Here is a 27,926-nt window from a genome sequence, read left to right on the forward strand (position 1 = left end):
ACATCAATGGAATGAGTATGTACTCAAATTTGTGATATTTAATTATTTTTAATGAATATATTATTACCAAATTAATGTTCCCTCTCACACTAATTTAAAAATGATACTAAAGAAAACGACCGAGTTATCCACATATTAGTTTCGTTTGGTAGAGTTTATTGTTGTCAAAACAATTGCGAACAAACCCAGTAATGAGCAAAGTTCAGTGTCTTAATTAAGGTGATTAAACTTGAGATTTGTATACAAACAAATTAGCTTTGATATTTTTTTTTTCATATTTGAAATAAATCATGCAACTATATATGGGTGTGGTCCAAACACCCAGCTCAAGTGAGCAGGGTCACAAGTATCTGCAGTGTAAGTTCGTTGGTTTGGACGAGTTATCAGTGACAAAGGGATTAAGTCTCTTGTCCTATATCGCTCGAGGAAAGATGTGAAGTATAGTATATAATAAGCCAAACTTCCTTAGTAAAAAACGTTTTTCCTCAACTTAATCTAATATAGGCGGGTGCTTGGAAAACAAAATTGTACGAGCCAGTATGGATTAACCCAAAATTGACAAAGTGTTATTAGTGTGGAGGATTGGACTATTACAAACACTGGCCCATTGGATCTTAAGATTGGCATTTAAACGGGCCAAGTTGTCGGGCTTGGGCTAGGTTCAAGTTGGAAAGTGAGCTGTCAAAAAAACACGTGGACGGTCTAGATCGTCTTGAAGAGAATTACACATGGCGGCTGCAAGTGGTCGTTGATCTATTCTTCATTAATAAACCCAATTTTTAATAATTTATTAAGGTAAGGTCTTTGTCAACTCTATATATCTCACTCTCTTGAGTCTTGAGTCAGATATCTCTTTAATTGTCATTGCCACTTGCAAAAAAGGTGCAGCACCTGATTAATTAATTCACCCCCCTTTTCAACGGCAAGCCAATGGGGTGCCCGGGCTCCAATGGAACTCAAAAGAAATTTCTAAAAATTTTGAAAAACTATATTTACATTTTGATGGATTTTATGAATTTAACAATATTTTTTTATTTGAAACGAAAATTAAATTCAACATGAAAAAGGTATGGAATAATTTTGATTTATATTTCACAATCCAGATTTGTTGTATATTTTTTTATGTTGAATTTGATTTTTTGTTTTGAACAAAAAAAATACGTTATTCGATTCGTTAGATTGAATACTACATATTTGTACGATTTTTATGATAAATCATAAAAAAAATGCAAAATGTGCCACCACCACCCCTAGTTTTATGATTTTTTTAATATTATCATAAAAGAATGTATTGACATTAATTTCTAATAGATTTTGCCGTCTCTCGAATCAAAAGTAAGGAATGGAGTGGTCCTCACCTAACTCCTAAGGTTCCGATGCGAACACTCCCACCATTGGGGTGCCTGGGACCTGTTGTAAAAAAATTATAGCAGGTCCCGCTGTAATACCCTTTATGGGTAGTAAAAAAAAATTATTTTTATTTTTAAAAATCATAAATATATAGTATTTTTTATAACGAATCCAACTGTATATTTTTGTTTGAAACAAAAATAAAATTCATCTTGATCAAAACATCAAATATTTTGAATTTATATCCGATGGTCTAGAATTGTCGTGTCTTTTTCATATTGAATTTGATTTTTGTTTCTAACAAAAAATATATCGTTGTGTTCGTTGCGATGAACACTACATATTTATAATTTTTAAAAATAAAAATAAAATTTTTTAATGCCCAAAAAAGGTATTATAGTGGGGCCTATTGTTATAAAATTACAGTAGGTCCCGGACTTCCCCCACCAATGAGGACCATATGATTGTTATTTCGCAACCACACACTGTGTTTGATTAGGTTACATGACCCTTTTCCAAGATGGATCAAATCAATCACAAATTTCAATCAAAATTAAAGTTTGAATTTTTGGGGTTTACTTTTCCTTGGATTGACTTTGCCATTGGAGAGCTGAGCGGGAGCCGTATAATATGAATGGACCAATGATATATGATTGAACCCCAACTTGGCAGACGGCAACCAAGCCTGTAAATAAGATCCATGGTTGTCATTTATTGATAGTGAAGATGAAGGACCATCCAATTAAACATATATGCACGATTTCCTTAAACAGACTAACAACATTAACGCACCACCATACAACACGTTAAACATTTCTTCTTCTTTTTTGCGGTCAATTTGGGATATTGCCATTTCCTCCCGCCCACAAAGCTTTTGCCAAAAAATCAACCAGTAACAAACCATGCATTGAATTATTGAAGATTGCGAATCTTCCCTACATCTATACTTTTCCCAACGTAACTATAAATAGTAGTTCTAGGTAGTACATACAATAATGATAGTTCAATCTCTTAAATGAAATTTTAAAACGTTTTAACTCTCAAAATACATGTTAGATTTTTTAAAAAAATTATACATTCGGAATCAGCGCGCATAAATTAAGCTCTTTATAACAAAATAGAATCTATATTAAAACAATAAAGCTTGGCCAACGAGTTATATGGGATAAAAGAGTTGAATAAACCTGTTGGACTCTCTTGGATTACTTGTCATTTTTATAGTTATAAGCTATGTATTTGTGGATGAAAGACCTGTTAGTGACAAGAACACGCTAGGTCTCAAACCAACTTATTGGGAGGGCTTTGATAGTTCGTTAAATTAAACAGTCAAAGTCGTCTTTAGAAGCACTTTAGATTCCATGAAAGACTTCATTGAAGAATTTTCCGAATATATATGCATGTGAAACTTCCAAGTGCCTGCCTTTGAGTTTATGTGGGAAGCTTACCCGAATATCACGGGTAATGGGGTCTGCTGTAATTTGTTTTAAAGCAGACCCCACTTTAATAAATATAAATCATTTAAATTTTTTTTAAAAATAAAATAAATTATAAATGAGTTTTTGATTGTGTTTACGAGTTTAACAGTATTTTTTTGTCCCAAACAAAAATTAAATTCATCACAAAATAGACATGGGATGTTTCGGGTCTATATTCAATGGTTCGCAATTTTCATATTTTTTTCATATTCAATTTAATTTTTGTTTGGGGTAAAAAAATATACCGTTGGACTCATAATCTCAATCAAAATATATCCATAATTTTTTTTAAAAAATAAACTTTTATAATGGCCTTAGAGCCATTACAGCAGGACTTGTTGTAAAAAATTTATAGCAAGTCCCAACCACTCCGAATATCACCTATACTTTTCCATGTGTTGTCTTAAATTTAACATGTGGTTTATCCGTTTCATAACAACCCTATGAGAAAATCGAATCCAAACAACTTGTAGAGACATTGTCCTACTTTAGGATTTACGCCCGCATATTTTTATCCTTAAAAGAGTCATCTGCAATTGAGAGGTATTAGATTATAACTTATGAACGTAGTTTACTTTCTCTCAATTTTCTTATGTATGAATTTTATCTTGACAACCCCAACACGTACCATGCAATATATACTTGATTTTGCCCGTTTCAACGTTAGGGTGGCAACATTGTTAATATATCCAATAAAAGCAATCCATGCATGAAGAAGATACACAAATATTTGATTTGAATAGTTGACTTGATTAAAGACAAGTAGTACAAGAAGTATGGGTTGTGTATATATATATATATACATATCAGATTCCCTAGAGGTAATTAAAATTTATACTTTATATGGCTTAATTGACACTTCAAGATTTATGTTAGTCTAAAATTACGGCAAGTTTGGACAATGACTAAATACGTCTATGATTTCAGATGTAATATATACATATAACAAGTTGGTAACACGTACCTTCTTGGGGTTACATGCAACAACTTATCTTAAAAGTATTAATGATTGTTGTTATCTTATTCTATTCTTAAAAGAAAAATTCTGTGTCGAAACAAGAAGAAATTAACAAAAGTATATATGTAAATTAAGCAAGGAATGTAAAATTACTCTTAAAATATTGTTTTGTTTAGTTATTAACGGTGAGTCTAAATGACAAGAAGATTAGTCCAAGTGCAAAGGATGGGATCTCGAGACTTTTTAAAGCCATGAGCTTATCTTTTATGTGCTAATTAATTATTATTATTTGTTCATTCAGTAGTCGAGACATTTCGAGGAACTTTTTTGTTGGTAAGTCATTTTGAATCACATATTATATACATATACAAATATATCAAGAATTCCCTCGGACTTAAAAGTAAGGACTAAAATACGGATTATTTTTTAAGAATGCGGAAAATGACAAGTGAGGCACATTATTTTGGATCCATATATTTCAAATCAAGGATGAAAATATAGATCCGTATTATATACACATTTTATAAGGTAAGATCCACATGACGACAATTACCTAGTGAGAATGGAACCTGAATTGGCTGAAAGACCAATCAAATGCGCTGCCATTGAGACAAAGCTTGTTCTCAAATTAATATGTTAGTAACTTAGTACCAAGGAAAGCCTGAATAAGGCCGGCTAATAGTTATTAAACAAATGTCACTGATTTTGGTTTTAAATTAATAATTATTTGTTTTTCCCTCTACAAATATGAAAACCTATATGTGGCCGAATTGATTGTAGATGAATTTTCTTAATTGAAGAATCAAGTTCGACGTGCAATGACCTAATACGAGAATTCATGAGGTGATGGAGTTGATTGTGGATAAATTATTTTAATTGTAGGATAAGTTTGATTGATCACAATGACATATTCTGTGAGAGTAAAAAAAAAAGAAGATTGAACGATCTAAATATTCCAAAATTTATTTGGAGGTAGAAGATAGTTTACGGTATTGTAAAAGCATCAATAATTAATCATAGCTTAATCAATAGAAATTCCTTCCTACATTTTTTAAACTAGCTTTATTAGTCAATCATGAAAAAGAAATTAAGATTTGTTTAATTAATTTCATATTTCATATTCATGTAGACTTAGTCTCCCTCGATATTTCCTTAATATTCTTCTAATAACTCGTCTTTTTCTCAATATATCGTTTTTCTTGGTCAAACTTTTAACACCGTTTCTATGACGTACGCTGACGGAATCGTCTAGCTCTCGCTGAATTGGTCAAAGTCTTTTTCTTTCGGTGTTTTCCTTCTTAGAAGTACTCTCCATATCTCTCGAGTCGGAGGAATTAATACGTATATAACACGACACACTTACACACTGAGTTTGCATATCTTTCTCTCTTGCTGGGTATAGAATTGTGTGAGCATTGATAGAAGCTAAGACTGCAATGGCAACAAGAGAGAAAGAGAAAAGCTTGGAAGAAACATCCACATGGGCAGTTGCAATTGTGTGCTTTGTTTTGGTTCTTATTTCACTCCTTGTTGAACATGGCCTTCATCTTGTAGGAAAGGTAAGCAAACCCAAATAGTTTTTCTTTTAAGTCCTTCATAGTTATGATGAAATGGTGTTTGATTATATGCCTTAACCAACTGTATCAGTTTATCTGTCAGTTTAACTGAAATATTTGCATTGAATGCAGTGGTTGAAGGGCAAAAACAAGAGAGCTTTGTTTGAAGCTCTTGAAAAAGTAAAAGCAGGTGAATCATCTTATATGAGCTGATTTTGTTATTATTTTTACCCCTTGTAAGTTCTGACGGTTCAAACTAATGAGTTCTTTTTGTTGTTGTTGGTGTTGTTGCAGAGCTTATGTTGATGGGATTTATATCCTTGCTTCTGACAATAGGACAAGAACCCATCTCACAAATATGTATTTCAAAAAGCATAGGAGCAACTTGGCATCCCTGCCCTGGGAAATCCAAGACTGAATCATCAGAAGAAGAGTCTGAAAATGGTAACGGTCGTCGAAAACTTCTCCAGTTTCTAGATTTCGGCTCAAGCCATCGACGAAATCTAGCAGAGTATTATGACCAATGTGCAGAAAATGTAAGCTTCCTAACCTTTCATTGCTTGTTGATGTAGTAATAGTTCCAATTTACTAAAACTGATAGGAGGGGTAAATCTTTATCTTTCTATATATTTCTCTAACAATATGAGAAACTTGGGGGCTCTGGAATTACCAAGAGACCTGTGAAGTTAGAGGATGTCTATCAGAGCTCATGAATTTGGATTTACCGATGGTTAACTTGCACGCTTTTTTTTTTTCAGACAAGAAATGAAATATGCGTAGTTGATGACTGTGTGGTTGTTATGAGGGCTTATTCAGTGGATTTGACATTGAAGATTTTATAAGTTATAAATTATATTATTATTTGGTGGTGGAGTTGTAGTGATGCAACCTAGTGGTAACAGGTTCAATTTCTAGAAAGAGTCTTGTCATATATCATGTATATTATGTGGGGTAATGTCCCCGTCCCTGCCCAGTGTGGAAGCCTTGTGCACAGGAGTTGTTTATCTTTATTATAGGGTGGAATTAAGTTATATGTCTTTTCTTTTGATGGGTGTTTCTTTGACATTTATGTGAAAAATACGTTTTTCAGGGTCAAGTTGCTTTTGTATCTGCTTATGCTATCCACCAGCTCCATGTATTCATCTTTGTGTTGGCTATTACTCATATTCTTTATTGTATCTTAACCCTGGCTCTGGGCAGAACCAAGGTATGGACTTAGAAACAACACCTTTCTATGTTTTTCTCTCTGCTTTTCTTTCTGTTCCTAAAAGGTTTAATTTGTTTTGCAGATGAGAAAATGGAGGGTTTGGGAGGATGAAACAAAGACAGTTGAATACCAATACTATAATGGTAATATCAAAATTTCAAAGCTTCTAATTAGACTTTTGATATTCAAAATGTACGTATCCAATATTAGAAAAAACCAGCAAGTCAACAAGTCTCTATCAATAACACAACCACCCTAACAAAATGCAAATCAATGATATATGTGTCACATTAGGGAGATGACTAGATGTGCTGGAACAATATCAGTTAGTGCAAACAATGGTATTGTTAACTTAGTTTTCTAAGCTGATAAGGAAGAATGACTTGTCTGAAATAGATGTTTTCTAAGCTGATAAGGATAAAGGAAGAATGACTTGTCTAAACTAGATGTTTTATATATACCAAAAATATTTTGTCCTCTACTGGTGGATTTGGTCAGCTGGTCCTTTTTAATCTTCTGGTGACATTGTATTTGCTCCTTCATATGTTTACGAATATTTATTATTGTCTGATTCTGATAAGACAAGGGTTTCTGACACTTCTTATGTTTAACTTTTACTTATTGACTGCAGATCCTGAGAGGTTCAGGTTTGCAAGAGATACGTCATTTGGGCGAAGGCATTTACATAAATGGAGTGAATCTTCATTTTTCCTTTGGATAGTAAGTACCAGCATATGAATTTACAATGATTAGGGACTTTTTAGATGTAATATAATTTTTTGCGGTCCTGAATAAGAACTTATATTAGCAGAACTTTATGGATTTTCAAATTTCCTCCACCAGGTGTGTTTTTTCCGACAATTTTTGGGGTCAATAACCAAGGTTGATTACATGACATTAAGGCATGGATTTATCACGGTGAGCACAAGTAGAATGATTTGGTTGAAATGCCAATTTGGGTACTGTTACTTCAGTATTACAGTTCAAGTAACTCACTAAAGTTGTAATTTCATATGATTTCAGGCACATTTGGCTCCTGGAAGTGGAACAAGATTCAACTTCCAGAAATACATTAGCAGATCACTCGAAGAGGATTTCGTAGTTGTGGTGGGAATCACGTAAGTTGTCTCGACTTTTGAAGCAATTTCATCTTCTTGTTTGTTTATGTATTTCACCACTTTAACCTCTCTTTGCATACAATTTTTGCAGTCCACTCATATGGTTCATTGCAGTGTTGTTCCTCCTTACAAATACACATGGTAAGCACTATATATGCAAATAATACAACATATACGCATGTATATATAAGATCAGCATTTAAAAAGACGAGGCTTGTTTCCTTGATGTCTAAGGACTGTTTCATTCTTTTTGTACAGGATGGCACGCCTCCCTTTGGTTACCATTTCTTCCATTAATTGTAAGCACAAATACCAACAAGCTTTCATTCATTCTTTGCAAAAAAATTTACAATTTTTTATGAAAATATTTTGGGGCAAGGATGCAAGTAAATGACAATACTGATTGGGTATTTGCAGGTAATTCTCTTGGTAGGGGCAAAGCTACAAGTCATTATAACCAAAATGGGATTGAGGATTCAACACAGAGGGGATGTTGTGAAGGGTGCACCTTTGGTTGAACCAGGCGACGACCTTTTCTGGTTCGGTCGCCCTCGCTTTCTTCTCTTTCTCATCCATCTTGTTCTATTTCAGGTACTACAGATACGTCTTCTCTATTTTATAATTTCCTCTACTTAACAGAAATCAAGAACTGCTGCCATGTGTTTGTGCTTATGTCTTGTGTGTACATTTGCTTTCTGCAGAATGCATTCCAACTTGCCTTCTTCGCTTTTAGTTGGGTAAGCATTAAACATTCTCAAGGTTTTGTAGTTGTTTATTGGAGAACTCAAGCTAAGAGATTACTAACACTTGCTGCTAATCTATTCTTTCAGTATAAATTTGGCTTGAAATCTTGCTTCCACCATAAAAATAAAGATATTGCCATTAGAATATCAATGGGGTGAGTAAAATTTAATTCCAAAGATGCTTAAATCTCTCTTGGAAACTGTGATTACTTTGACTAGTAGTGATTGTTTGAGAGTCTAAAGCATTCTTGATAACCTCCAACATTACAATTTGCAGGATCTTGATACAGATTCTGTGCAGCTATGTGACTCTTCCCCTCTATGCTTTGGTGACACAGGTGAGAAATTAAGCAACGTAAACGTTATCTCCCCGTATTCTATTTCATAAAGAATTACATATCCATGAACACTTCCATATATGTATGCCAGATGCAAATTCACTTAGAGAAGACAGTAGTACTTGATCTTGATCTTGAGCTGATTTGAACGTATGATTTTGTAGATGGGATCTAATATGAGACCAACGATCTTCAACGATCGAGTGGCAGCAGCATTGAAGAATTGGCACCACACCGCAAAGAAGCATACTAAACACAGCAAGCATCCTGAAAGTCACTCACCAATGTCAAGCAGGCCAACAACTCCTACTCATGGCATGTCGCCCATGCATCTCCTGCAAAATTACCGCAGCAGTACTGCTGTCGATAGCTATCACGCGTCTCCAACTCATCCTAACTACTATGACAGTGAGAATTGGGATCCTGAAGCTCCTTCACCGCGCACACCTCCGTCTCCTCCTCGCCATAACAAACAATCACAAAATACTCAGCCTGTTGATGTTGAGGAACTAGAGATGTCTACTCATGAGCCAAGCTCCACACAACTGCCTCCTGCTCCACACCCCATTCGGACTCAACATGACATCCGTGTACATTCATCAGATTTCTCCTTCGAGAAAAGGGAGGAAATGTAAATTTTTATATGTAAATCTCTTATGCATCTAAAGTTTCAAGGATGACTTTGAACACCTTAGGTTGCTGATACTGGACTATGGGGTTGAAAGCTTTTTCTTTGGGCAGCAGTTGCTGTCTTTGTAACTTGTAATGGAGTTCCATATATTGAATCTATATCCTTCATTTTATAAGCAAAACTGTGTATCAATGTGTCGAACCAAACTCGGATTTGCAGTTAGAGCTTAGAAGAATTCATTCTCGGTCTACTCCAAGTCTAAGTTGTTATTTAAACAATTATAATTTGAGAAGTTATTAGATCATTATTATTATTCTCAAATTTATAACTATCTAGTTATTTTGAGGAAAAATTAGTGATTAGCCCCTAACTTAAAAGTTTTATTTTAATAAGGATAACCAACTACGTTGTCTTCCATAAAATTCATAAAGTTTAAAACACTACAAAAAGTTAAAATATCTAATTTTATTGTCCAAAATGACCTCATCTTCATCCTCAAACATGGCACACGTCTTATGCACGTGATTTTTCTCTGACCTCCACTTTAAGCTTCATTTCAATGGTTCGTCAAAAACGATGGCTAGACGGCCAATTTCCATCCGGTGGGATCAAGGAAGAAGAAGAGAGAAAAAGATGACGAAACGTTATATATATATATATACACACAAATTGACTGCTTGTGGAGACGACTTCTAAATAAATTCTAATAATTCAAGGTATCGTTAGACCCAACAAAGCAGTAATGAAAAATGTATACATGGCGCCAGAGGCTTATCACCATGGTCATATATTGAGTACTGATGAAAACCACAAGGCAGTTGAAACGTTATACAAACAAAATTGACTGCTTGTGGAGAATGACGCTCTTAGTGAGCAAGAATGCAGCATCTAGTATAGGATAGCTCCACGACAGAACTTCAAGAATGTAACTTTTGGGAGGAACTACATCGTCCCAGAAAAACATTACCAGACGGCTCAGAACCTACGGCCAACAATTCTACTGTTCTATCCAAGGTACCGTCTGTTAAAAGCTTGAAACTTCCACATTTATATAAAATATGGGAGAGGAGATGAAGAAATTTTACAATTTAAACCAAGTTTCAATGAGTGAGTTGTTGAATTTAACTGGGATGGGTCTCCTAATATTTACAGAAAGATGTTAAGCAGAAAATAAAGATACTTGTGTCAATTCTTCTTAATTTGAATCATCACGAAGAGCAGGTGCTTTGCAGATGGGGCATGCGTTCTTCATAGATAACCACTTCTTGATGCAAGCTGCATGATAGTCATGACCGCAGTTGTTAACGGTCCCAACTTCGTCGTCATTCTGGTACTGTTCCTGTAAATCGCAACCAAAAAGGTGTAAAACCAGTAAATAACGAAATATACACCGAGAGCTAAATCTAGAAAAGTTGTACAGAGAGAGAGAGCGCAGGGTAAATCACTGGCAACAATTAACCATCACTCCACATATTATGTGGGGAAACATCTTTGCACATATTGCATGTCCCCGACCCCGCCCATTGCGGGATCTTTGTGCACGAGAATTGTTTATCTATAATAAGACGCTTACTTTGTGATATACTTCTAAAGAATTTCTGGAAAAAATAATTTATCTTTTTTGGTAGGGTAGGGAAGGAAACAGATGGTTAGTTAGACCATCTCTTTACAATTGATCTGGAACGTCTTTAGATCTTAGATGAGGGTCTGTATCATCTCACCAGGCAGATGGCACATGATACCTCCTCCAGAATTTGATCAGAACAGTATGCCGTCACCATCAAACACTTTGACATGACATCTTCTGACAATCCTGTGCTAACACTCCCTATACTTTCTCCAAGAGCAAGTAGTTCCTGCAAGCAAGACACGGTGAAAATTTTGAACTACAGGGAGCTGGGAAAATCCAGAAATACTGACGATGCAGTTTCAAAAGATTAACAAACAACCTCGTAACTCATGTGATCAATGTCGAGCCTCATATCCCCGTGTTGATCAAACAAATTTCTGGAGTTATAAAAATGTGAACGATCCACCACCAATGCCTGAAAAGAAGTGAAATAAATTAGACAAGCTGATAAACCGTGAGAAAACCAGGACATACCCAGCCACATTTTTTAAATTTATTTTCTACTTTTACATAGTAAGCCTGGGGAAACCTACTTAAAGCAGAAGGCAAAAATCTAGTCACATGAAAGGCAAGAGCCTTGTCAACATATCTTTGAAGGTTTTAGCCATTAAATTCACATTAAGTGGATTCATGTTAAAGGAGCCTTAAACCTGCTTTGGCCAGAGACTTCTAATTCCTAACATTATTCCTAATATTAAGTTGTAAAAGAAAACACTACGTTACAACTCCTAGCTGACAAATTGCTGTTTTTGAAATATTAGTCTAAAACATCTGAACCCCCACCAACCACAAGAAGATGCGACAAAGCACACTGTACATCAAACAAGAAGAAACAGCAGATGAAGTGTTAGACACATGCCCTGAGAAAAAATTCATCTTCCAGATGTTTCACTGCAGCCTATTTTCCCTATATGCGAGATAAGTATTTCTAAATAAACCACCATTTATACTCATTCATTAGTCCTCCCTATTTACAGATACAATGTCCCTATTAGAAAGCTCTTGATCCGATCACCATGACTCATTCGATCAATGAGAGAGAACCAATGAAAACATGGTGTGATAATCTTAACAGACAACCAACAACACCCAATGATTTTATATGCCATGATTTCTCAGTACAACAAGCATATCAACATGAACTGAGACACACCTCCGATCCCATTTCGTTATGTGCATCCACTGCATGGGTAAGTGAACGAAATCTTTCAGTATCCATCCTTGACCTAGTGTCCCTATAGTTGTTGCGCCAGCTTCCAAAATTTAATGGCCTTGTATATCTGGAAGAATTTTCTGAATGATACTTCAGATGATTTCCAAAAGAAGGTGGCTCATGATGTCTCCAGCGGGAGGAACTGGGACCCCTGCTCAAAGGTATTTGTCTATGAGAACTATTACAATGAATTTCCCTGGCAGCCTGGGCATCATGGCTACGAAGATATCGAGGGGGTGAAATATGATTTCTACTTGAGTTGGAATCATGATGCGACCCATCAATATTTGCAGAGCCCCGCACATACTGCTGATTCATCTGATGCCTCAACCAATGATTTCCTGTGATCATGCATGTTGTCAAGTAATAGTAGAGAAAAAAAATTACATTTGAAAAAATTAAAATAATAATAATGAACAAACAAATTTTGCACCAAACTTACCTGGAGTTTGAAATGTTCCATGTGAAGCAGGTAATACACTAGTGCAATTCTCCTCATAAGCATTTAAATTAGTACTGTCCACTGTCCCACTACGGTTTGAGAGATGAGCTGTTGAATGAGAATGATAAGAAGATGATGCTGGGTGATGATCATGAACAGAACTCGAAAGATAAGTTGCCTGGGAGTGAAGTTCCAAATCAAGTCTAGATCGGCTTCTCACGTTTCTTTGAGTATCTTCATTACCTATTGAAAGGCGGTCACCCCTGTAGTACGGTAAGCTGGTGTTGCCTGATGGGTGATATTGATGATCTGAAATTGGTTTCTCAGGCTGAAATTCAACTGAGCTGGAGGAACTTCCGGCACTACAGAATCTACTGGAGCTACTACTTTCATAAAAGCGGTGCCTTTTTCTTTTGAATGACCCTCTTCCACAGCCCATGGGATAACCTAGTGGACAATCCTCAGTTTCGTGGATTGTGTGCATGTTGTACCGATTAGAATGAGAATTACCAGCATTATTCTCTGGTGCTCGATAAATACCTCCACCAGCAGTGAAATGTGGAAATGAATCATGAGATGGGTCTGAAAGAGACGCAGAAACTTGTGGACCTTGTGGGCTAAAATTTACAGAAGGGTTTGCAGTTGACCTGCTCCCAAAGCTGTGCCGGGAATCAGAGTACGGTCCATTTGTTGAAATACGCTCCATTTGATAAATTAAAGGACCATAATCAGGAGCAGTAGTGCTTTCTGCAGCATAATTTTAGAATGAAAAATGAATACTGTACCTGAATTAGCTGTAAAATCAGTAGTAGTCAAAGAGATGGTAGCTGTAAAATTTCTGATTTACTGAATGTGTACGGTATGTGTATCCTCGAAGATGGTATAAAAAGGTACAATTTGGGTTTCAATACTCTCCTTAGAAGTTTAGGCCAGCACACTAAAATTCCAAGGAAAATTTAGCCAAAACTTTTGAACCATAAAATAATATGATGAGATTTACTATATTTATAGAAATGTAGAAACAGTTGGATAAGAACCAAGCAAATGAATACCAGTATATTAATTAATAGCAAGCCAAGCACTAGTTTACCAGGAGCTAGTTCTCCTTGCTGCAGCAGCAGCCCTTATTCAACCAAATATAGTTTATGCATAACCTTACACTACGAACATAAAGCAATATATATATTAACCCTACCAACCCAGCAATTACTAAATTACCCCTTAGCTCTCCTGGAAAAGACTTACATAGGACCCCCGGTTGTATCACAGTTCAATGGGCTGCAGGTAGTAACCTTAACACGTTGTCTACTGGTCAGCAAATGTTTAGGGAATGATAAAAGAGAAAATTCATTTTAATGGAAAAAAATAAAAAAGATGAAGCTCCAGTACCTGCATAAATGTGAACCTGTCCAGCGGTTGGATGATTTTGGTTCTGATCTTGATTGATATCAAACAAATGCGAGTTACTTGGCAAATCCCTATGTCCCATTGATCCTCACAGTACACGATAATATTAGTTATGAAATCTGAATAGAAAATATGAACCGATCTGCATGCAAGTGAGAGCAATTATGCATTAGTTTTCCATGGAAAATAAAATATATCAATTGGGAATAAATAACTGTTTGATTAGTTACTGAACCCCGTGTTCCTATACATTCTAAGATCTACCACACTACACATGGACATACATTTAGGGAAGATTCCATAATTTCCAACACAAGTTCTTTGAGAGTTACTTCATGTTTAGGCAGTGAGCTAAGCAATCAATATGCTTTCCTAACACCTACTATTGGGGGTACCAACGCAGATACTAACAATTAAGGCATCAAGAAGCCTCAAATATGGAGATACAAAAAAGTATAGCAATTAGCAATGGAACTCGTCACCCAAAAACTGTCGTCAGGGCACCAATGGGATCAAAGAGGTATGATGTAAAGACATTGAAATGATAAAAGGTAAGTAGAAAAACATAAACTAACAGCAGAACATTAAACCAAATGAGTGATTTTATGGTGGATGTTCATCAAATTAACTAGCCGCTAGAGTATTTGTTGGAGAGGATGAAAGGAAATGCAAAGTTCTCCGAATTATGTACAAATAATGAAATTTCCGAATTTCAAGTCAAGTTCCAAACATTAAAGAGAAAATAATAGGTTTCAACAAGAAATAATTTCAAATACAATAAAACAGGAAAAAGAATGAAAGAAAGCTACAGTATAAAACATGAATGCCAACTTAGTAGGAAATGACAAGAAGCTCTTGGGTGAATCCCTACAGATAAATTGATAGAAGGATCATAGTCAAATCATAAATGCACTCCCCAAATAGTAAGGTTAGCACTTAGCAACAGTTGACAAAAACAAATCATGAGACACAACCCTTCCTATTTTGAATAAAACAGCTGAGAGGAGTCCTTAGCCCAGTGGTGGCTTGCTCCTTTTATCTTGCATTAAGGGCAAGGTTCGAAGATACTGTCAGAAAACAATACATGAGTTGAAGTCTATGCCAGAAGACACAGCTTGATATAAAATGAAACCATTATCAATACCGATTTCATTAGAAAATAACACCAAAGAGAACTGCGAATCCATCTATTAAACCCGATATCAACATGGATGTAGATAACAATATCTAGAAAATTACTAGACACCCTGACGAGATGACCCAAACTGTCAGTTGATGTCATGAACCTGTATATCAAACATTTTAACTAAAACAAAAGCTAATTTAACTCATCTACTTTCTAAAATTGCATTATACCTCCAAACCACCAGGAAAGAATGAACGTACAGACTACAGAGTGGGAAACTGTAGGCAAAACGTTACTGCTCCTACAAGCGAATAGATATAGCTACTAGAGACAAATCATGGAGAAAAACTGAAATTTCCAGATGAATCAAACTTAAAAAAGATAGAGATTTTAAACTACGAGTCAGAGGAACATGACATCATATCGACCATAAACAGAGCCAAAAAAAATCTCACGAAATAGAGCCGTAACTTCTTATTACTTTGCCACTTCTCCAAATCCCTAGAACAAATCCAATAACAGACAGTAATATTTCATCTGTTTTCATGAAGATGAGAACTGTATCAGGAAACTGATCTCCACTATGAATGGGCATTTATCAATACTCTTCTTAATATGAATACCCTCTCCATCCAGGATAATTATTATCATTTTCCTTGTTGATGGATTTACACTTTTTAACTGAAGATAACAGTTTTTCCCAACCAGCAAGTCATACCTCTAGCTTGAGTTGACAATTGTCCAACATAAAATCTACAACAATTCCCTGCATTTTGGGACAAGACTAGAACCCAAATGTTTCTCAGGACAGATGAATTCAGAAAGCTAGTTCATCAGCATTGCACAACTTGCTGATTTCAAAATGGACAATGCGAAGGCACATTCCGAAGGTTACAGAATAAGTGGAATCAGGGTGGTCAAACAGTAACAGTCATATAACCATTCAGAAATACAGAAGATTCACTTCACTAAACTCCACTTGAGAATATCAGTGTAACGAAGATTTCCATTTACACCAAACTCCAACAAGACCCTTTAGCTGTAAAAGCCATCAAACTTATATGGGGTAGAGATGGTCAACTGCCCCATTGATGGCCCAATAAAACATCAGCTCATGTGAAATACTAATCTCAGTCTGAGATCCCTAGCATTGGAATCCATGTCCTTCTCACTTTCTCGATACTGCAACCCTAGAATGCCGACTCAAATACCCATTATATAAAGTTGAAACAAACCAATAATAAAAGTCATGTTACCTCAACATACATGACATACAACTAAAAGAAGCATTTAAATAGCGGGGCTACCCCATTTGAGAAGGTATCAGCCCCACCCTATTAAAATCCTCCATTCCAAAACTTACCTACAAGGGAAGAAAGGCAGCATTCACTGTGGCCATGCTCAAAATGATATAGGCATTTGGTTCTATGAATTACCAGGATGAACAAGAAATGCTAATTCCCTATTTCAAATCAAATTATTGAATTCCCAAATTACTGCAGTTCTCTTACAGCCTAAAGTTTGATTTCTAGCATGCAGTTGAGCTGTGCATATGTAAGGAATATGATCTGAGCATAAGATTTCAAAGATGAACACCCCTTCTGTGACTCAGTGAGACCCCAGGTTCCTGCAACGTATTATGATTTTCAACTTAGTTAAGCAAACGATGAAAGGTAAACAGCCTATTATCATATTGCAGAAATATATTCGACAGCTACTAACGGGCTACTTCAATTAATGACTGAAAACGCTATGTTTGGCAAAATAAATTAAAGATTGCCATGTCAGGCTCTGATTGTTTTAGAAGCTCGTTCAGTGAAATCAAACTTTGGAACTTGAAAGGAAATAAAGAAATTTATTAGCCCAATGGGAAGGCATAATAGGTCTCTGAGGAAAGGGGTTGTGTTTGTTCATTTGCCCTCAAATCGACTATCCAATGGATGACAACTGCCTCAGAGAAAGTACAAAGAGAGAGAATAAGAGAGATGCCCTAGTTGCCCTTACCAGTTTTCCAGTCACCCGTGCAGCTGATAAACCAATGTCTTTTAAAACCAAATGGACTTAGCTCAGACAAAATGAAGAAATTTATTGCATTAGCATCATTTGAAATTCATACTTTAAGCCAAGTGAAAGTATAGAAGGATAGCTATTTGATTTGGCACTACAAAATTCGAGTAAATGGGATGAGAAATCATTCATACACGAATATCTCCAATGATTTTTTCATAGATCTCTCACTAGAAATTTCTACAGCTACATATCTTCAAATGTGTGATCTGGATACAGAGATATGCTGCCAAACCAATGTCTTTTCAAACCACATGAACTTTTTCCCAAACAAAGGTAAGAGATTTATCGCATTAGCATCATAGAAACTTCATAGCTTAAGCCATTTGAAACTATAGAATGGTAGCAATTTGATTTGGCTGGCACTACAAAATTAGAGTAAATGGGATGAGAAATCAGTTGGTGTTAAAAGCAGTTAAAGGTAACTGCAAACGAGATGAGAAGATGAACAAATGTGACTAATAAGAAATTTGAATATACTAAAAGCCAGAATCTGGGAATATTCTTTAGGTGACAAACAGTCAAACAAGCTAAATCTACTAGAATACCATGATGGTGTACTTTGATTGTATATATAAATGCAACGGCTAACAGCATAGTTTACCTGGAGGAGGGTCAAAAAATTTCAACTATTGTTTGTTAATAAGGCATCCATTTCCTCTACCGTTGCAGCTTAACCAAAAAGAGACAGAGCCTCGAGAATGAACTAGGCAATAGAGATAGGTGAAGGAGGCTATAAAAGACTAGTGCAACAAAGACAAATGGTCATAAAAAATAATATTAGACACAATGCCGAGACTCCTTGCATCTTAAAACGACTATATTTCATTTTCTACTCTGAACCAGCTTCAGACTTAGTGCTCTTTGTCCTTGGAATGACTATAAAAGATCGGGGTCTCTTGAGAGTGCATTGCATTAATTAAGGGACAACCGAGAGGCACGCCGGTGAGAGGGTCTGAGTAGGATAAATAGTAATATTAATGTTCCAGTTCTGACAAGACAAGTCTTCAGCAATATTTCTCAGCTGCATGAAAGACTTTGTAATAGAGAGAGACAGAAAGAAAGAATGATAAAAATAAGAAAATGAGGATAAGATTGTTTATTTAAAACATTCTGAATGTTATTCTTGAAGAATATGTTGTTCATAATTTAAAAGATCACTTAAAAATGTCAAAATAATTCTTGCTCTATGATCACAAACAGGAACTCTGGCAAGTAACTGCTCGAGCTTGTATAAGAATAATATTCAGACAAGCATTAGATCTTTAATGATTTTATAACAAGGGACACAGTCAAATTGTGAAAGACAAAAAAAAAAAAACAAGAGTCTCACTGGTAACTCGAAAGATTTTTCAGCTCTAAATATCCCCACTAGACAAAATTGAGGTTAAAAGGAATTTTTAAATTTAAAAAAGGAACTGTTGCGAAGAAATATTTCAAAACCAAACAATGAAAATTTCCATTGTAAAGAAATCTCTTGGGAGAAAAAATTTATCAACCATCACTCTGCATTCAAACAAAAAGGTAAGAACTCTCATGCACAAAGGCTTCAAAAGTGGGCGGAGTCAGGGACAAACATGACGTACACAGACTTTACCTTACATAATATGTGAAAAGACTATTTCCAAGAAAAAACACAAAGGTTCAGTTTTTGAAGGACAAAAAGGAATTGACCATTTTCTTTAATAGAATTTTTTTATTGACACAACAAGGAGGTGCAAAAAAGAGCATTACTAGGAGGCGAGAGTAATAGCCTCAAGAAAATTGTTAGGAGGACCGGAAAAAACAGAATTTCACAGCAATATTTGTTGTATAAGAGTTAGGTAACCAACCAAAAAGATTAAAGAAAAGTTCATGGAAAATTTTCAACTTTATTATGGTTTTCATATGCCTAATGTTCATATAAATATCAAGTCCTTTGCAAATGTATTGGAAGAAAATGCAAAACCCTTAGTACTTGAGAAGTAGAGAATAAGGCACCAGTTCTAGTTGGACACAGCCAAACTTAAATAGATGCTGACACTGAAAAATTGACAAAATGCAAGAGAATTGACAAAGAAGTAACAGCAATAAAATTGGCAAAAGGACTAGGAATAAGACATCCTTGATAACAGATATCAAATTGTGTAACAAATGAGTAATACATGAGTATATAGACAAGAGAATGAAGAGAAGACCATACTACCCTCCTATACTAAAAATATACAAAATACACATCTCTAACACCCCCCCTCAAACTCAAGGTGGGTCAAACACCGAGAGTTTGCCAATAAGAAGCTGATGACGAGAAACAGTGTGAGACTTCGTGAAGAAATCCGCCAACTGTGCAACAGAATAAGTGAAAGGCAAGGAGAGAACATCCGATAGAAACTGCTCACGAACAAAGTGACAATCAATCTCAATGTGTTTCGTCCTCTCGTGAAAAACAGGGTTGCTGGCAATATGGATAGCACTCCTGTTGTCACAATGCATCGGTGTGGGTCCAGAAATATGGACACCCAAGTGACTAAGGAGACGACGAAGATGAACAATCTCCTTAGCCGTAGTGGCCATGGCACGATATTCCGCCTCCGTGCTAGAAAGAGAGACTACATTCTGTTTCTTGCTGCGCCAAGAGATGAGAGAGTCACCAAGAAACACACAGTAGCCTGTAATAGAGCGACGAGAAGTAGGATCACCTGCCCAATCAGCATCTGAGTATGCCTGAAGAGTGAGAGGCGAGGATGATGATAAGTACAAGGACCTAGTCATAGTCCCACTGAGATACCTAAGAATCCGAAGGAGAGCACCATAGTGAACTGAGCTGGGAGCAGACATAAACTGACTCACAATACTCACAGCATGAGCAATATCCGGACGAGTGATGCATAGGTACACAAGCTGACCAACAATCTGCCTGTAGCGAGTCGGATCAGGAAGAGGCTGACCATCAGTCGGACGGAGCTTCACATTAAGCTCAAGAGGAGTGTCAACACTGCGAGTATCTGAGAGAGCAGCCCGACTGAGGATGTCAGAGAGATACTTCTGTTGGGACAGCAGAATGCCATGATCAGAACGAGTAATCTCAATACCAAGAAAATACCTGAGAGAACCAAGATCTTTCATCCGAAACTGAGACTGAAGGTGTCGCTGAAGATACTGTATGGCAGCGGTATCATCACCTGTAATGATCATATCATCCACATACAACAGCAGAATCGCCCGCCCCTGAGGGGATGACCGAACAAATAGAGAGTGATCCTGAGAACTCTCAGTAAATCCAGCCTGAGTCACCACCTGACGAAAACGCTCAAACCAAGCCCGAGGGGCTTGTTTGAGACCATAGATAGCCCGACGAAGGCGACAAACATGCTGAGGAGGAGTCCGAAGTCCAGGAGGGGGTTGCATGTAAACAATTTCTGAGAGATCACCATTGAGAAAGGCATTCTTCACATCCATCTGAAGAAGAGGCCATTGACTAACTGCCGCAACTGCCAATAAAGTGCGAACTGTAGTCATCTGAGCAACTGGAGCAAAGGTCTCATCATAATCAATACCATGCACCTGAGAAAAACCTCTAGCTACAAGACGCGCCTTATAGCGCTCAATGGACCCATCAGGTCGACGCTTGACCCGGTAAATCCATTTGCAGCCAATAGGCCTAACACCAACAGGAAGAGGAACCACATCCCAAGTCCGAGTCTCCCTAAAAGCCTCAAACTCCTCAGCCATAGCCTGCTGCCACTGAACGGACTGAGATGCCTCACTGTATGTACTAGGCTCAGACTCCGAATGAAGAGCAGTAAGAAAAGCAGTAAACTGTGGAGCATAAGTGGAAACAGAACTATAACCATACCTCTCCACAGGACGTCGCTCGCGCTGAGGATAGCGAGGTGCAGGAGGATCCGTACTAGCAGATGATGGACAAGTGATCGAGGAGGATGAGGTAGTATCAAAACTAGAAGATGGGACATAGTCAAGATCACGGGTGTAGTGAAGAGGATAAGGAGTAATACCAGATGAAGGAGGAGGAGGAACAATATCAGTCGAGGACGATGATGAAGATGGAGATGGAGGATCAGGTACAGGGGGAACGTGATCAGGGCCAACAGAGGACGAGGAAGATGGAGGATTAGGCTCAGTAGGAGTAGAATCCGAGGGAGTGGAAGAGATTGAAATATCTAGAATGGAGGTAGAAGAAATAAGAGGAGAGAGAGTAGAAATTTCAGGAGTGGGTAAAGGCGGAAGCGTAAGAAAGGTAAGATCCTGAGATGTCGAGAAGAAATAAGGAACATCCTCAAGAAAGGAGACATGACGAGAGATACGGACGCGCCGAGTCAAGGGATCGTAGCAACGATAACCCTTGTGTTCAGCACTGATACCGAGGAGAACACATTTGACAGAAACAGGAGACAATTTGGAACGCTCAGGAGGAGGTAATAGGACAAAACAAGTGCAGCCAAATGTGCGAAGACGAGAGTAGTCAGGTGGGGAGCGGAAGAGCCGCTCATGAGGAGAGATACGACCAGGGAGAACTGAAGAGGGAGTAATGTTGATAAGATTGACTGAAGTGAGAACAGCCTCAGCCCAGTAAGAACGAGGCACAGAAGCCGAAAGTAGAAGTGCCCGAGTAGTCTCTAGAATGTGTCAATGCTTCCTTTCAGCAACACCATTCTGCTCATGTGTGTGAGGACATGAGTGTTGAAAAATGGTACCGTGAGAGGAGAGCAATGAGCGCATACTAGAAGACAAGTACTCAAGAGCACAATCAGAGCGAAGCGTCTTGATGCGACGACCGAACTGGGTGAAAATCATAGTGGTAAAGTGCTCATACACAGAGAGAATCTCAGAGCGATGTTGTAAGAGATAGACCCAAGTATAGGGAGTAAAGTCATCAATAAAGGAAACATAATAACGATAACCACAAATAGAAGGGAGAGGTGCAGGGCCCCAAATATCTGAATGTAATAGATCAAAAACACTAGAAGTTTGGGATACACTGGGGGAAAAGGGGAGTGCTGTAGCTTTAGCAAGCTTACAACCAAGACAAGGACTCAAAGCAGAAAAAGGACCACGACCGAGAGCTCCAGACAGGGAGAGACTCTTCAGTCGCGATTCAGAAATATGACCTAATCGTCTATGCCAGATATCAGGAGTAGGAGAGGCAAGACCACAAAAACTGGGACGCGAGGAGGGAATGTGGAGGGACTGGAGATGATAGAGGCCACCCACTCTACGACCACTGCCAATCACCCGGCTGGTAGACGGATCCTGCACACGACAAGAAGAGGGTGTGAATAAAACATCATAGCCAAAATCACATATACCACCAACAGAAATAAGGTTCATGCTCAATTGAGGAGCATGAAGAACAGAGGGTAGAGAGAGATGGCCTGAGGGCTCTGAGGTAGTAGTAATAGAGCCAGCCTGAGAAACTCTCAATGGAGAACCATCAGCAGTGTAAATAGAGGGAATAGGAGGTGAGGGACTACAATCAGTCAACAGTGAGGCATCAGAGGTCATATGATGAGAGGCCCCAGAGTCAAAAATCCAAGTACTAGACATACCAGTGGCTGAGAAAGCAGAGGGTGCGGGAGTGCTACCAGTGCTAGAAGAAGTAGTCATCTGCTCAAGACGCTGTTGATACTGCTGGAACTGCTGAAATTGCTGAATATCAATCTGAGGCAAAGCAAGAGCAGGAGCAGGAGCAGGAGCAGGAGAAGGAAGTGCATGAGTAACAGCCGCAACAGTGGAAGTGGAGGCACGGCGGCCGCGGCCACGAGGTCCAACACGACGCTCGGGGTGGAGCTTCCAACAGTCATCTATAGTATGACCTGGCCGCATGCAATGAGGGCAAGTAGGACGACCAGAGGGAGCTGTGGAAACACTAGAGGGAGCTGCAGCAAGAACACCGGAGAAACTAGAGGGTGCAGGAGTAGACTTGACCCCACCTAGTAGGCGAAGACGAGTCTCCTCGACGACTAACTCAGCAACTGCAGTCTCGAGGCTGGGAGGGGGGTCACGATGTATAAGCTGACCAACCAGAGGACCAAACTCGGGGCGGAGAGCCATCAGAAACTCGTACATGCGACGCATATCCCAAAAAATCACATCAGCAGCAATATGACTGCCAGCAGGGAGAAAAACCTCCAACTCACGCCAAAAACCACGCATGTGGTGATAGAACTGCTGAATAGACCGATCATCCTGACGAGCAGTAGCAGCCTGAGTGAGAAGTGAATACTGACGAGCCCCACTGCGTTCAACAAAACGAGAGGTAAGAGATCTCCAAACAACATGGGCAGCTTAAGTAACTAGATCAGGACGGAGAGCCGGGTCGAGAGACTCAATCAGATAACTGGAGACTCGGTTAGTTCGAAGAGTCCAAGCAGTTAAAACATCATCAGAACCATCAGCAGGTGGACCATCTGTGAGATAAGATAAGAGCCCTCGGCCAAACAAGGCATTACGAACCGTGGCACTCCAAGTAGGCCAGTCACCGGCTGAAGTGAGCCGAAAATCAGTCGAAGTGGGAAGAAAATCCCGAGGAAGGTCAAGGGTGGTCAAACCAACGGTCGTCGATGATGCAGCCGAGGTCGACAAAGACCGAGTGGCAGAGGAACCGGTCCCCGTCAAAGGTGGAAAATCAGCACCAAGAGTTGCCATCAATACAAACTACAATTTAAAAAAAAATCTGTAGGGACTAAACTGTAAGTTCAGAAAGCTGGAGGGACCAAACTGCAATGTCAGAAAGCTGGAGGGACCAAACTGCAATTTCAGAAATATGGAGGGCCAAACTGCAATGTCAGAAAGCTGGAGGGATCAAACTGCAATGTCAGAAAGATGGAGGGACCAAATTGCAATTTCAGAAATATGGAGGGCCAAACTGCAATGTCAGAAGATAAAAAAAAAAACAGATCTGGCTGGGTTGGCAGAGTGGACCAAACAAGGCAGAGAGCACCGATCTGGACAGTGCTGGTCGGCAGAGAACTGGGCCGAGAGAGATGAGAGTAGAGGCGCACTAGAAGAAGCTCGCCGGCAGCTGAGAGATCAGAGCTGGGAGCTGGCAGCTGGGTTGGCAGAGTGAACCAAAGCTGGTCGGTAGAGAACTGGGCAGTGCTGGTCGGCAGCAGAGATCTCGCCGGAGCTGGACTGAGAGAGCTGAGAACAGTGGCGCATTGGGAGGAGCTCGTCGGAGAAGAGTGCCGCACGAAAAAAAATTGTAGAGAAAAAAAAACTTAGCTCGATACCATGATAACAGATATCAAATTGTGTAACAAATGAGTAATACATGAGTATATAGACAAGAGAATGAAGAGAAGACCATACTACCCTTCTATACTAAAAATATACAAAATACACATCTCTAACAATCCTAATCAATAATATCACTAGTAACACAAGGTATACATACAAAGTAGATTAAATTTTCTACCATATAATTAGCATTATGAAATTTAACAGGTTTAATGGAACCTTGCCACCCTATACATTAATCATCAAAATTATATCTGGGAATACTTATTAATTATCTTTACTTTTTCTGTTTTCTTGATGGTCCTACTGGATCTGTGCTCCAGTCAAATGATACTTTTAGGACAAACTCACAAAAGGTCTCCTTTTCTAAAATCACCATAAGTACAGTAAGTATTCTTTTAGCAATGGCAAAACATTAACAAAAGATAAATTCTACGACAATCGTATTCTTTTATTAAGACAAAACAACAAGTACAGTAAGTAGGAGTAAAATCTCCTCTTAGTGGAAACATACAACGACAGCCGCAACATAGAAAAGGCTGCTCATCAAGCTAACGAAGTGACATTATTCTATATGGCAGGTTCTTGGGATGTGGACATATTCTCCCAGTAAATTATGATATTATTAATGACTTGTGAACACACTGTTCTCAGAGTACAACTAAATAGTAACCCAAAACTAGCCAAAAATCAGAAATTCCCTTCAGTTAGGATCCCCAAAAGCCTCAAGGAAATCTACCCAATTACAGCTGCCACTTCCACTTCTACCCTAAATCGAATCAAGCATCTACCCTTGCATTTCTAAGGCCCCATAAACTGGGTTATATACTCCATGTTTGCGAAATCACCAAAACCTGCATCTAAAGAAAACAAGGAATGGAACCCGTTGCTTCTCTCCAAGCAAAATGACAGGCCCCTGTTAGCAAGAAAGCTTCCCAAAGAAATGTAAACCACAAAAAAGGAGAAAATAGCCAGCCACAGAAAATGCTGATCGTTTTGCTTGTTTAAGCATCATTTCCTATATCGTTACCTTGGATTCTTGAGTCAAATCATTCATAGTCCTTCCAATCACCACATAGCATCCTTCTCAGAGGTAATCCCCACTCAGATATTTAATCTCATGTACTAACTCTTTAGCCTGTTGAACCCCATCAAATAGTTTCTGCTCAAATGGAGGCTGAACATGTTTTTTTTCCCCTTGTAAACTTAAGTAAATTAATAACTACCGAAGTAAAAGCAGATATCTAAGGGTACCATTGCAATAAAATTTAATCTTGAAGTACAGTGAAAAATAACAAAAGAAAAAGAAGGTTTCTCAAAGGTTTTTTTTTCAGTCATACTAAAACTTGAACCATACCATGAACGAGTTTGAAATCTACAATAAATCCAGAAGCTATTCACAAAGTTCATATTTTAAGCGATGCCTGCACTGGTGGGAGCTTTGCACACCAGGGCTGCCTTTATAAGATTTCTATCAATTATCATCACACCAAATGAATTATTTGTAAAGACCTTGGTATGAATATAATGAAAAGGAGAATAGTATAGACTCCACAAAAACTTCATATAATTAATGAACAAAAATTCTGTGCTCATGCAAAGACACAAAAATGCTAAGACTGGCATCAATTATCCACACAGCTCTTCTAAAAAAAATCCATGACAGCATCATCTGAAATTGACCAATGGGTGCGTGCTTAACAGTTTAAAGTTGTCAACCCACCAAGTCAGATTTATAACAGTATATGAAATAAATACGCACATCTATCTATTATTTTCGTCATCATCATCAACCCTTGGTGCACATGGCTACAGCGGTGGTGACAATTAGGTTGCACTGATGCAACTCCACCACCAAGCCAAGCTTAGCTGTTTGAAAAAAATGAGGGGCAAAAGAAAAAACCAGACGGAGAAGCATATCAACAATTCAATGACTAGATACATTAAATTGCATGCTTGTGTCTACTGATGGTATAGAAGAACTAAATTAACATTGTTACACAGTCCAGGACAAATATAGACCAATCCAGATGCTAAAGGATTTGAATCAACTGCAACAGAATCATAATATGCTTCAATCAACATGAGATCAAACAAGAAATAAAGTAAGAGCTAAGCACCACAATCAAATTTTAATTGGTTAAAAGAAAACATAATCGCCCCAAAAAGGAGACACTAATATATTGAATATGCAACAAAACCCCCTCCTTAACCCTTTCACCAAATTCCATAAATCCTCAAAAAAATAAGAAATAAAAATAAATGAAGAAAGAAAGATCCAAACAGAGAGGAAGAGGAAGCAAACGATATAATCCTAAAAGTTCGGATGATCACATAGAGCCTACACGTACAACACAAATATGATATAATGCATCAAATCAAACCACAAAATCAATATTCAAACAACCACCAAATCACGGAAGAATACCGAATTTAATCAAAATTACAGATACACGTAAAGGATAAAACAGGCTGATCGGAATTGCGAAACAAGATTGATCAACGGATCTTGATCATAAAGGAAATTCAAGATTGTTTGGAGAAGAACGTACCTCCGCCGTTCGATTCAACGCTGACTCCAGTTGGTCATATGATCGACGGTGCGAGAAAGGCTAGAGAGCATTACAAGTGGCTTATTTGGTTTTTTTTTTTTGAGGAGATGAATGGAGGAAGAGGATATATAGAGCGAGTGAATGGAGACAATAAGTTAATAATAATAATAATCTTTTTTTTAAATAAATAATAATAATCTTAAAAATTAGAAGTGGCGTGAACGGAAATAACATTGCCAAGAAAGGATACTTTCCGGTGCTGCGCATGTCTAAGTCTTACACGAAAAGCATGTGTCCACATTTCATGGTTTTGTTATAGATGACGTGGCGATGAAAGAAGAATGGGGTAATAATACTTTTGAGTACTGAATAATTTAACCCACTTCAACTCGGGAACTCATTGTTTAAATGAAGTTGAGTGTCGAAATGAATTCCCTATTTTAACTAGGTCAAACTATTCAATACCCAAAAGTGTAATTAGCCAAACAACAACTACAACTCCTAATTAGCCATTTTCCATTTTCTTCTTCGTGTGCTTGAGCCTTTGGAGGCCACCCTCTTTTTTGCGTTTGCGCCCTTTTTAGGATTTTGTTCCAAACGGTTTATTCTTACACATATCATCTGATCTCATTTGTTCGCAACACTCAAATTCTGTTACAAACATAGCCAAACAACAACAGCAACTCCTAAGTCCCATCGATGATAAATAAATAAAAAAATCTTTAAAAAATAACTAAATAAAAACTTGCACATTTTATTTGTATTTGTTAGCGGCATTCGTTGTCTTAAAGTTAGGTTTAATTTAGGTCGGTGATAAATAAATAAATAAATCTTTAAAAAAATAACTAAATAAAAACTTGCACGTTTTATTTGTATT

General features: G+C 37.7%; 3 protein-coding genes across 9 annotated transcripts; 1 reads left to right on the top strand and 2 right to left on the bottom strand.

Moving 5' to 3' along the window:
• The first annotated feature begins 5,113 nt into the window (after positions 1-5,113).
• Positions 5,114-9,557, top strand: LOC120004849 (MLO-like protein 6). Its single transcript, XM_038854174.1, has 15 exons — positions 5,114-5,342; positions 5,472-5,529; positions 5,634-5,875; positions 6,430-6,546; positions 6,629-6,689; positions 7,178-7,266; positions 7,390-7,464; positions 7,570-7,664; positions 7,756-7,805; positions 7,923-7,963; positions 8,082-8,255; positions 8,366-8,401; positions 8,495-8,562; positions 8,685-8,745; positions 8,910-9,557. The coding sequence occupies exons 1-15, from the start codon at positions 5,220-5,222 to the stop codon at positions 9,378-9,380; spliced, it is 1,761 nt and encodes a 586-aa protein (XP_038710102.1). The 5' UTR covers positions 5,114-5,219; the 3' UTR covers positions 9,381-9,557.
• Positions 9,558-10,400: 843 nt separating this feature from the next.
• On the bottom strand, positions 10,401-27,204 carry LOC120005809 (probable E3 ubiquitin-protein ligase HIP1). 6 transcript variants are annotated; one of them, XM_038855643.1, is made up of 8 exons: positions 27,050-27,203; positions 25,528-25,635; positions 14,051-14,210; positions 12,662-13,408; positions 12,160-12,560; positions 11,326-11,421; positions 11,098-11,232; positions 10,401-10,715 (listed from the first exon to the last, which is right to left on the bottom strand). In XM_038855643.1, the coding sequence occupies exons 3-8, from the start codon at positions 14,148-14,150 to the stop codon at positions 10,572-10,574; spliced, it is 1,623 nt and encodes a 540-aa protein (XP_038711571.1). In that variant the 5' UTR covers positions 14,151-14,210; positions 25,528-25,635; positions 27,050-27,203; the 3' UTR covers positions 10,401-10,571. The 6 variants fall into 6 exon arrangements, with proteins under 6 accessions (XP_038711571.1, XP_038711572.1, XP_038711574.1 ...); XM_038855644.1 differs by lacking the exon at positions 25,528-25,635 and adding an exon at positions 16,324-16,821 and having other exon boundaries at positions 27,050-27,194; XM_038855646.1 differs by lacking the exons at positions 25,528-25,635; positions 27,050-27,203 and adding exons at positions 16,324-16,821; positions 17,199-17,626.
• On the bottom strand, positions 22,171-23,451 carry LOC120005810. Of its 2 annotated transcripts, none has more exons than XM_038855649.1 (2): positions 22,844-23,451; positions 22,171-22,511 (listed from the first exon to the last, which is right to left on the bottom strand). In XM_038855649.1, the coding sequence occupies exons 1-2, from the start codon at positions 23,412-23,414 to the stop codon at positions 22,474-22,476; spliced, it is 609 nt and encodes a 202-aa protein (XP_038711577.1). In that variant the 5' UTR covers positions 23,415-23,451; the 3' UTR covers positions 22,171-22,473. The 2 variants fall into 2 exon arrangements, with proteins under 2 accessions (XP_038711577.1, XP_038711576.1); XM_038855648.1 differs by having other exon boundaries at positions 22,808-23,451.
• Positions 27,205-27,926: the final 722 nt, after the last annotated feature.

The sequence above is a fragment of the Tripterygium wilfordii genome, chromosome 9, assembly GCF_013401445.1.
Source record: "Tripterygium wilfordii isolate XIE 37 chromosome 9, ASM1340144v1, whole genome shotgun sequence".
Lineage (NCBI taxonomy): Eukaryota > Viridiplantae > Streptophyta > Magnoliopsida > Celastrales > Celastraceae > Tripterygium > Tripterygium wilfordii.

What these genes read in the sequence shown, in the direction of transcription:
- LOC120005809 (XM_038855645.1), bottom strand. Translation starts at nt 14,150, where the DNA reads ATGGGACATAGGGATTTGCCAAGTAACTCGCATTTGTTTGATATCAAT. An exon ending in ACAGGTTCACATTTATGCAG is followed by an intron (nt 13,409 to 14,050) that starts GTACTGGAGCTT and finishes ATTATGCTGCAG; the next exon opens with AAAGCACTACTGCTCCTGAT. An exon ending in ATAACGAAATGGGATCGGAG is followed by an intron (nt 11,422 to 12,159) that starts GTGTGTCTCAGT and finishes ACTTCTTTTCAG; the next exon opens with GCATTGGTGGTGGATCGTTC.
- LOC120004849 (XM_038854174.1), top strand. Translation starts at nt 5,220, where the DNA reads ATGGCAACAAGAGAGAAAGAGAAAAGCTTGGAAGAAACATCCACATGG. An exon ending in TAAGGCATGGATTTATCACG is followed by an intron (nt 7,465 to 7,569) that starts GTGAGCACAAGT and finishes ATATGATTTCAG; the next exon opens with GCACATTTGGCTCCTGGAAG. An exon ending in CCTTCTTCGCTTTTAGTTGG is followed by an intron (nt 8,402 to 8,494) that starts GTAAGCATTAAA and finishes CTATTCTTTCAG; the next exon opens with TATAAATTTGGCTTGAAATC.
- LOC120005810 (XM_038855648.1), bottom strand. Translation starts at nt 23,414, where the DNA reads ATGCGTGGTTTTTGGCGTGAGTTGGAGGTTTTTCTCCCTGCTGGCAGT. An exon ending in CTCTGCTTTCTCAGCCACTG is followed by an intron (nt 22,512 to 22,807) that starts GTATGTCTAGTA and finishes TGTCGTGTGCAG; the next exon opens with GATCCGTCTACCAGCCGGGT.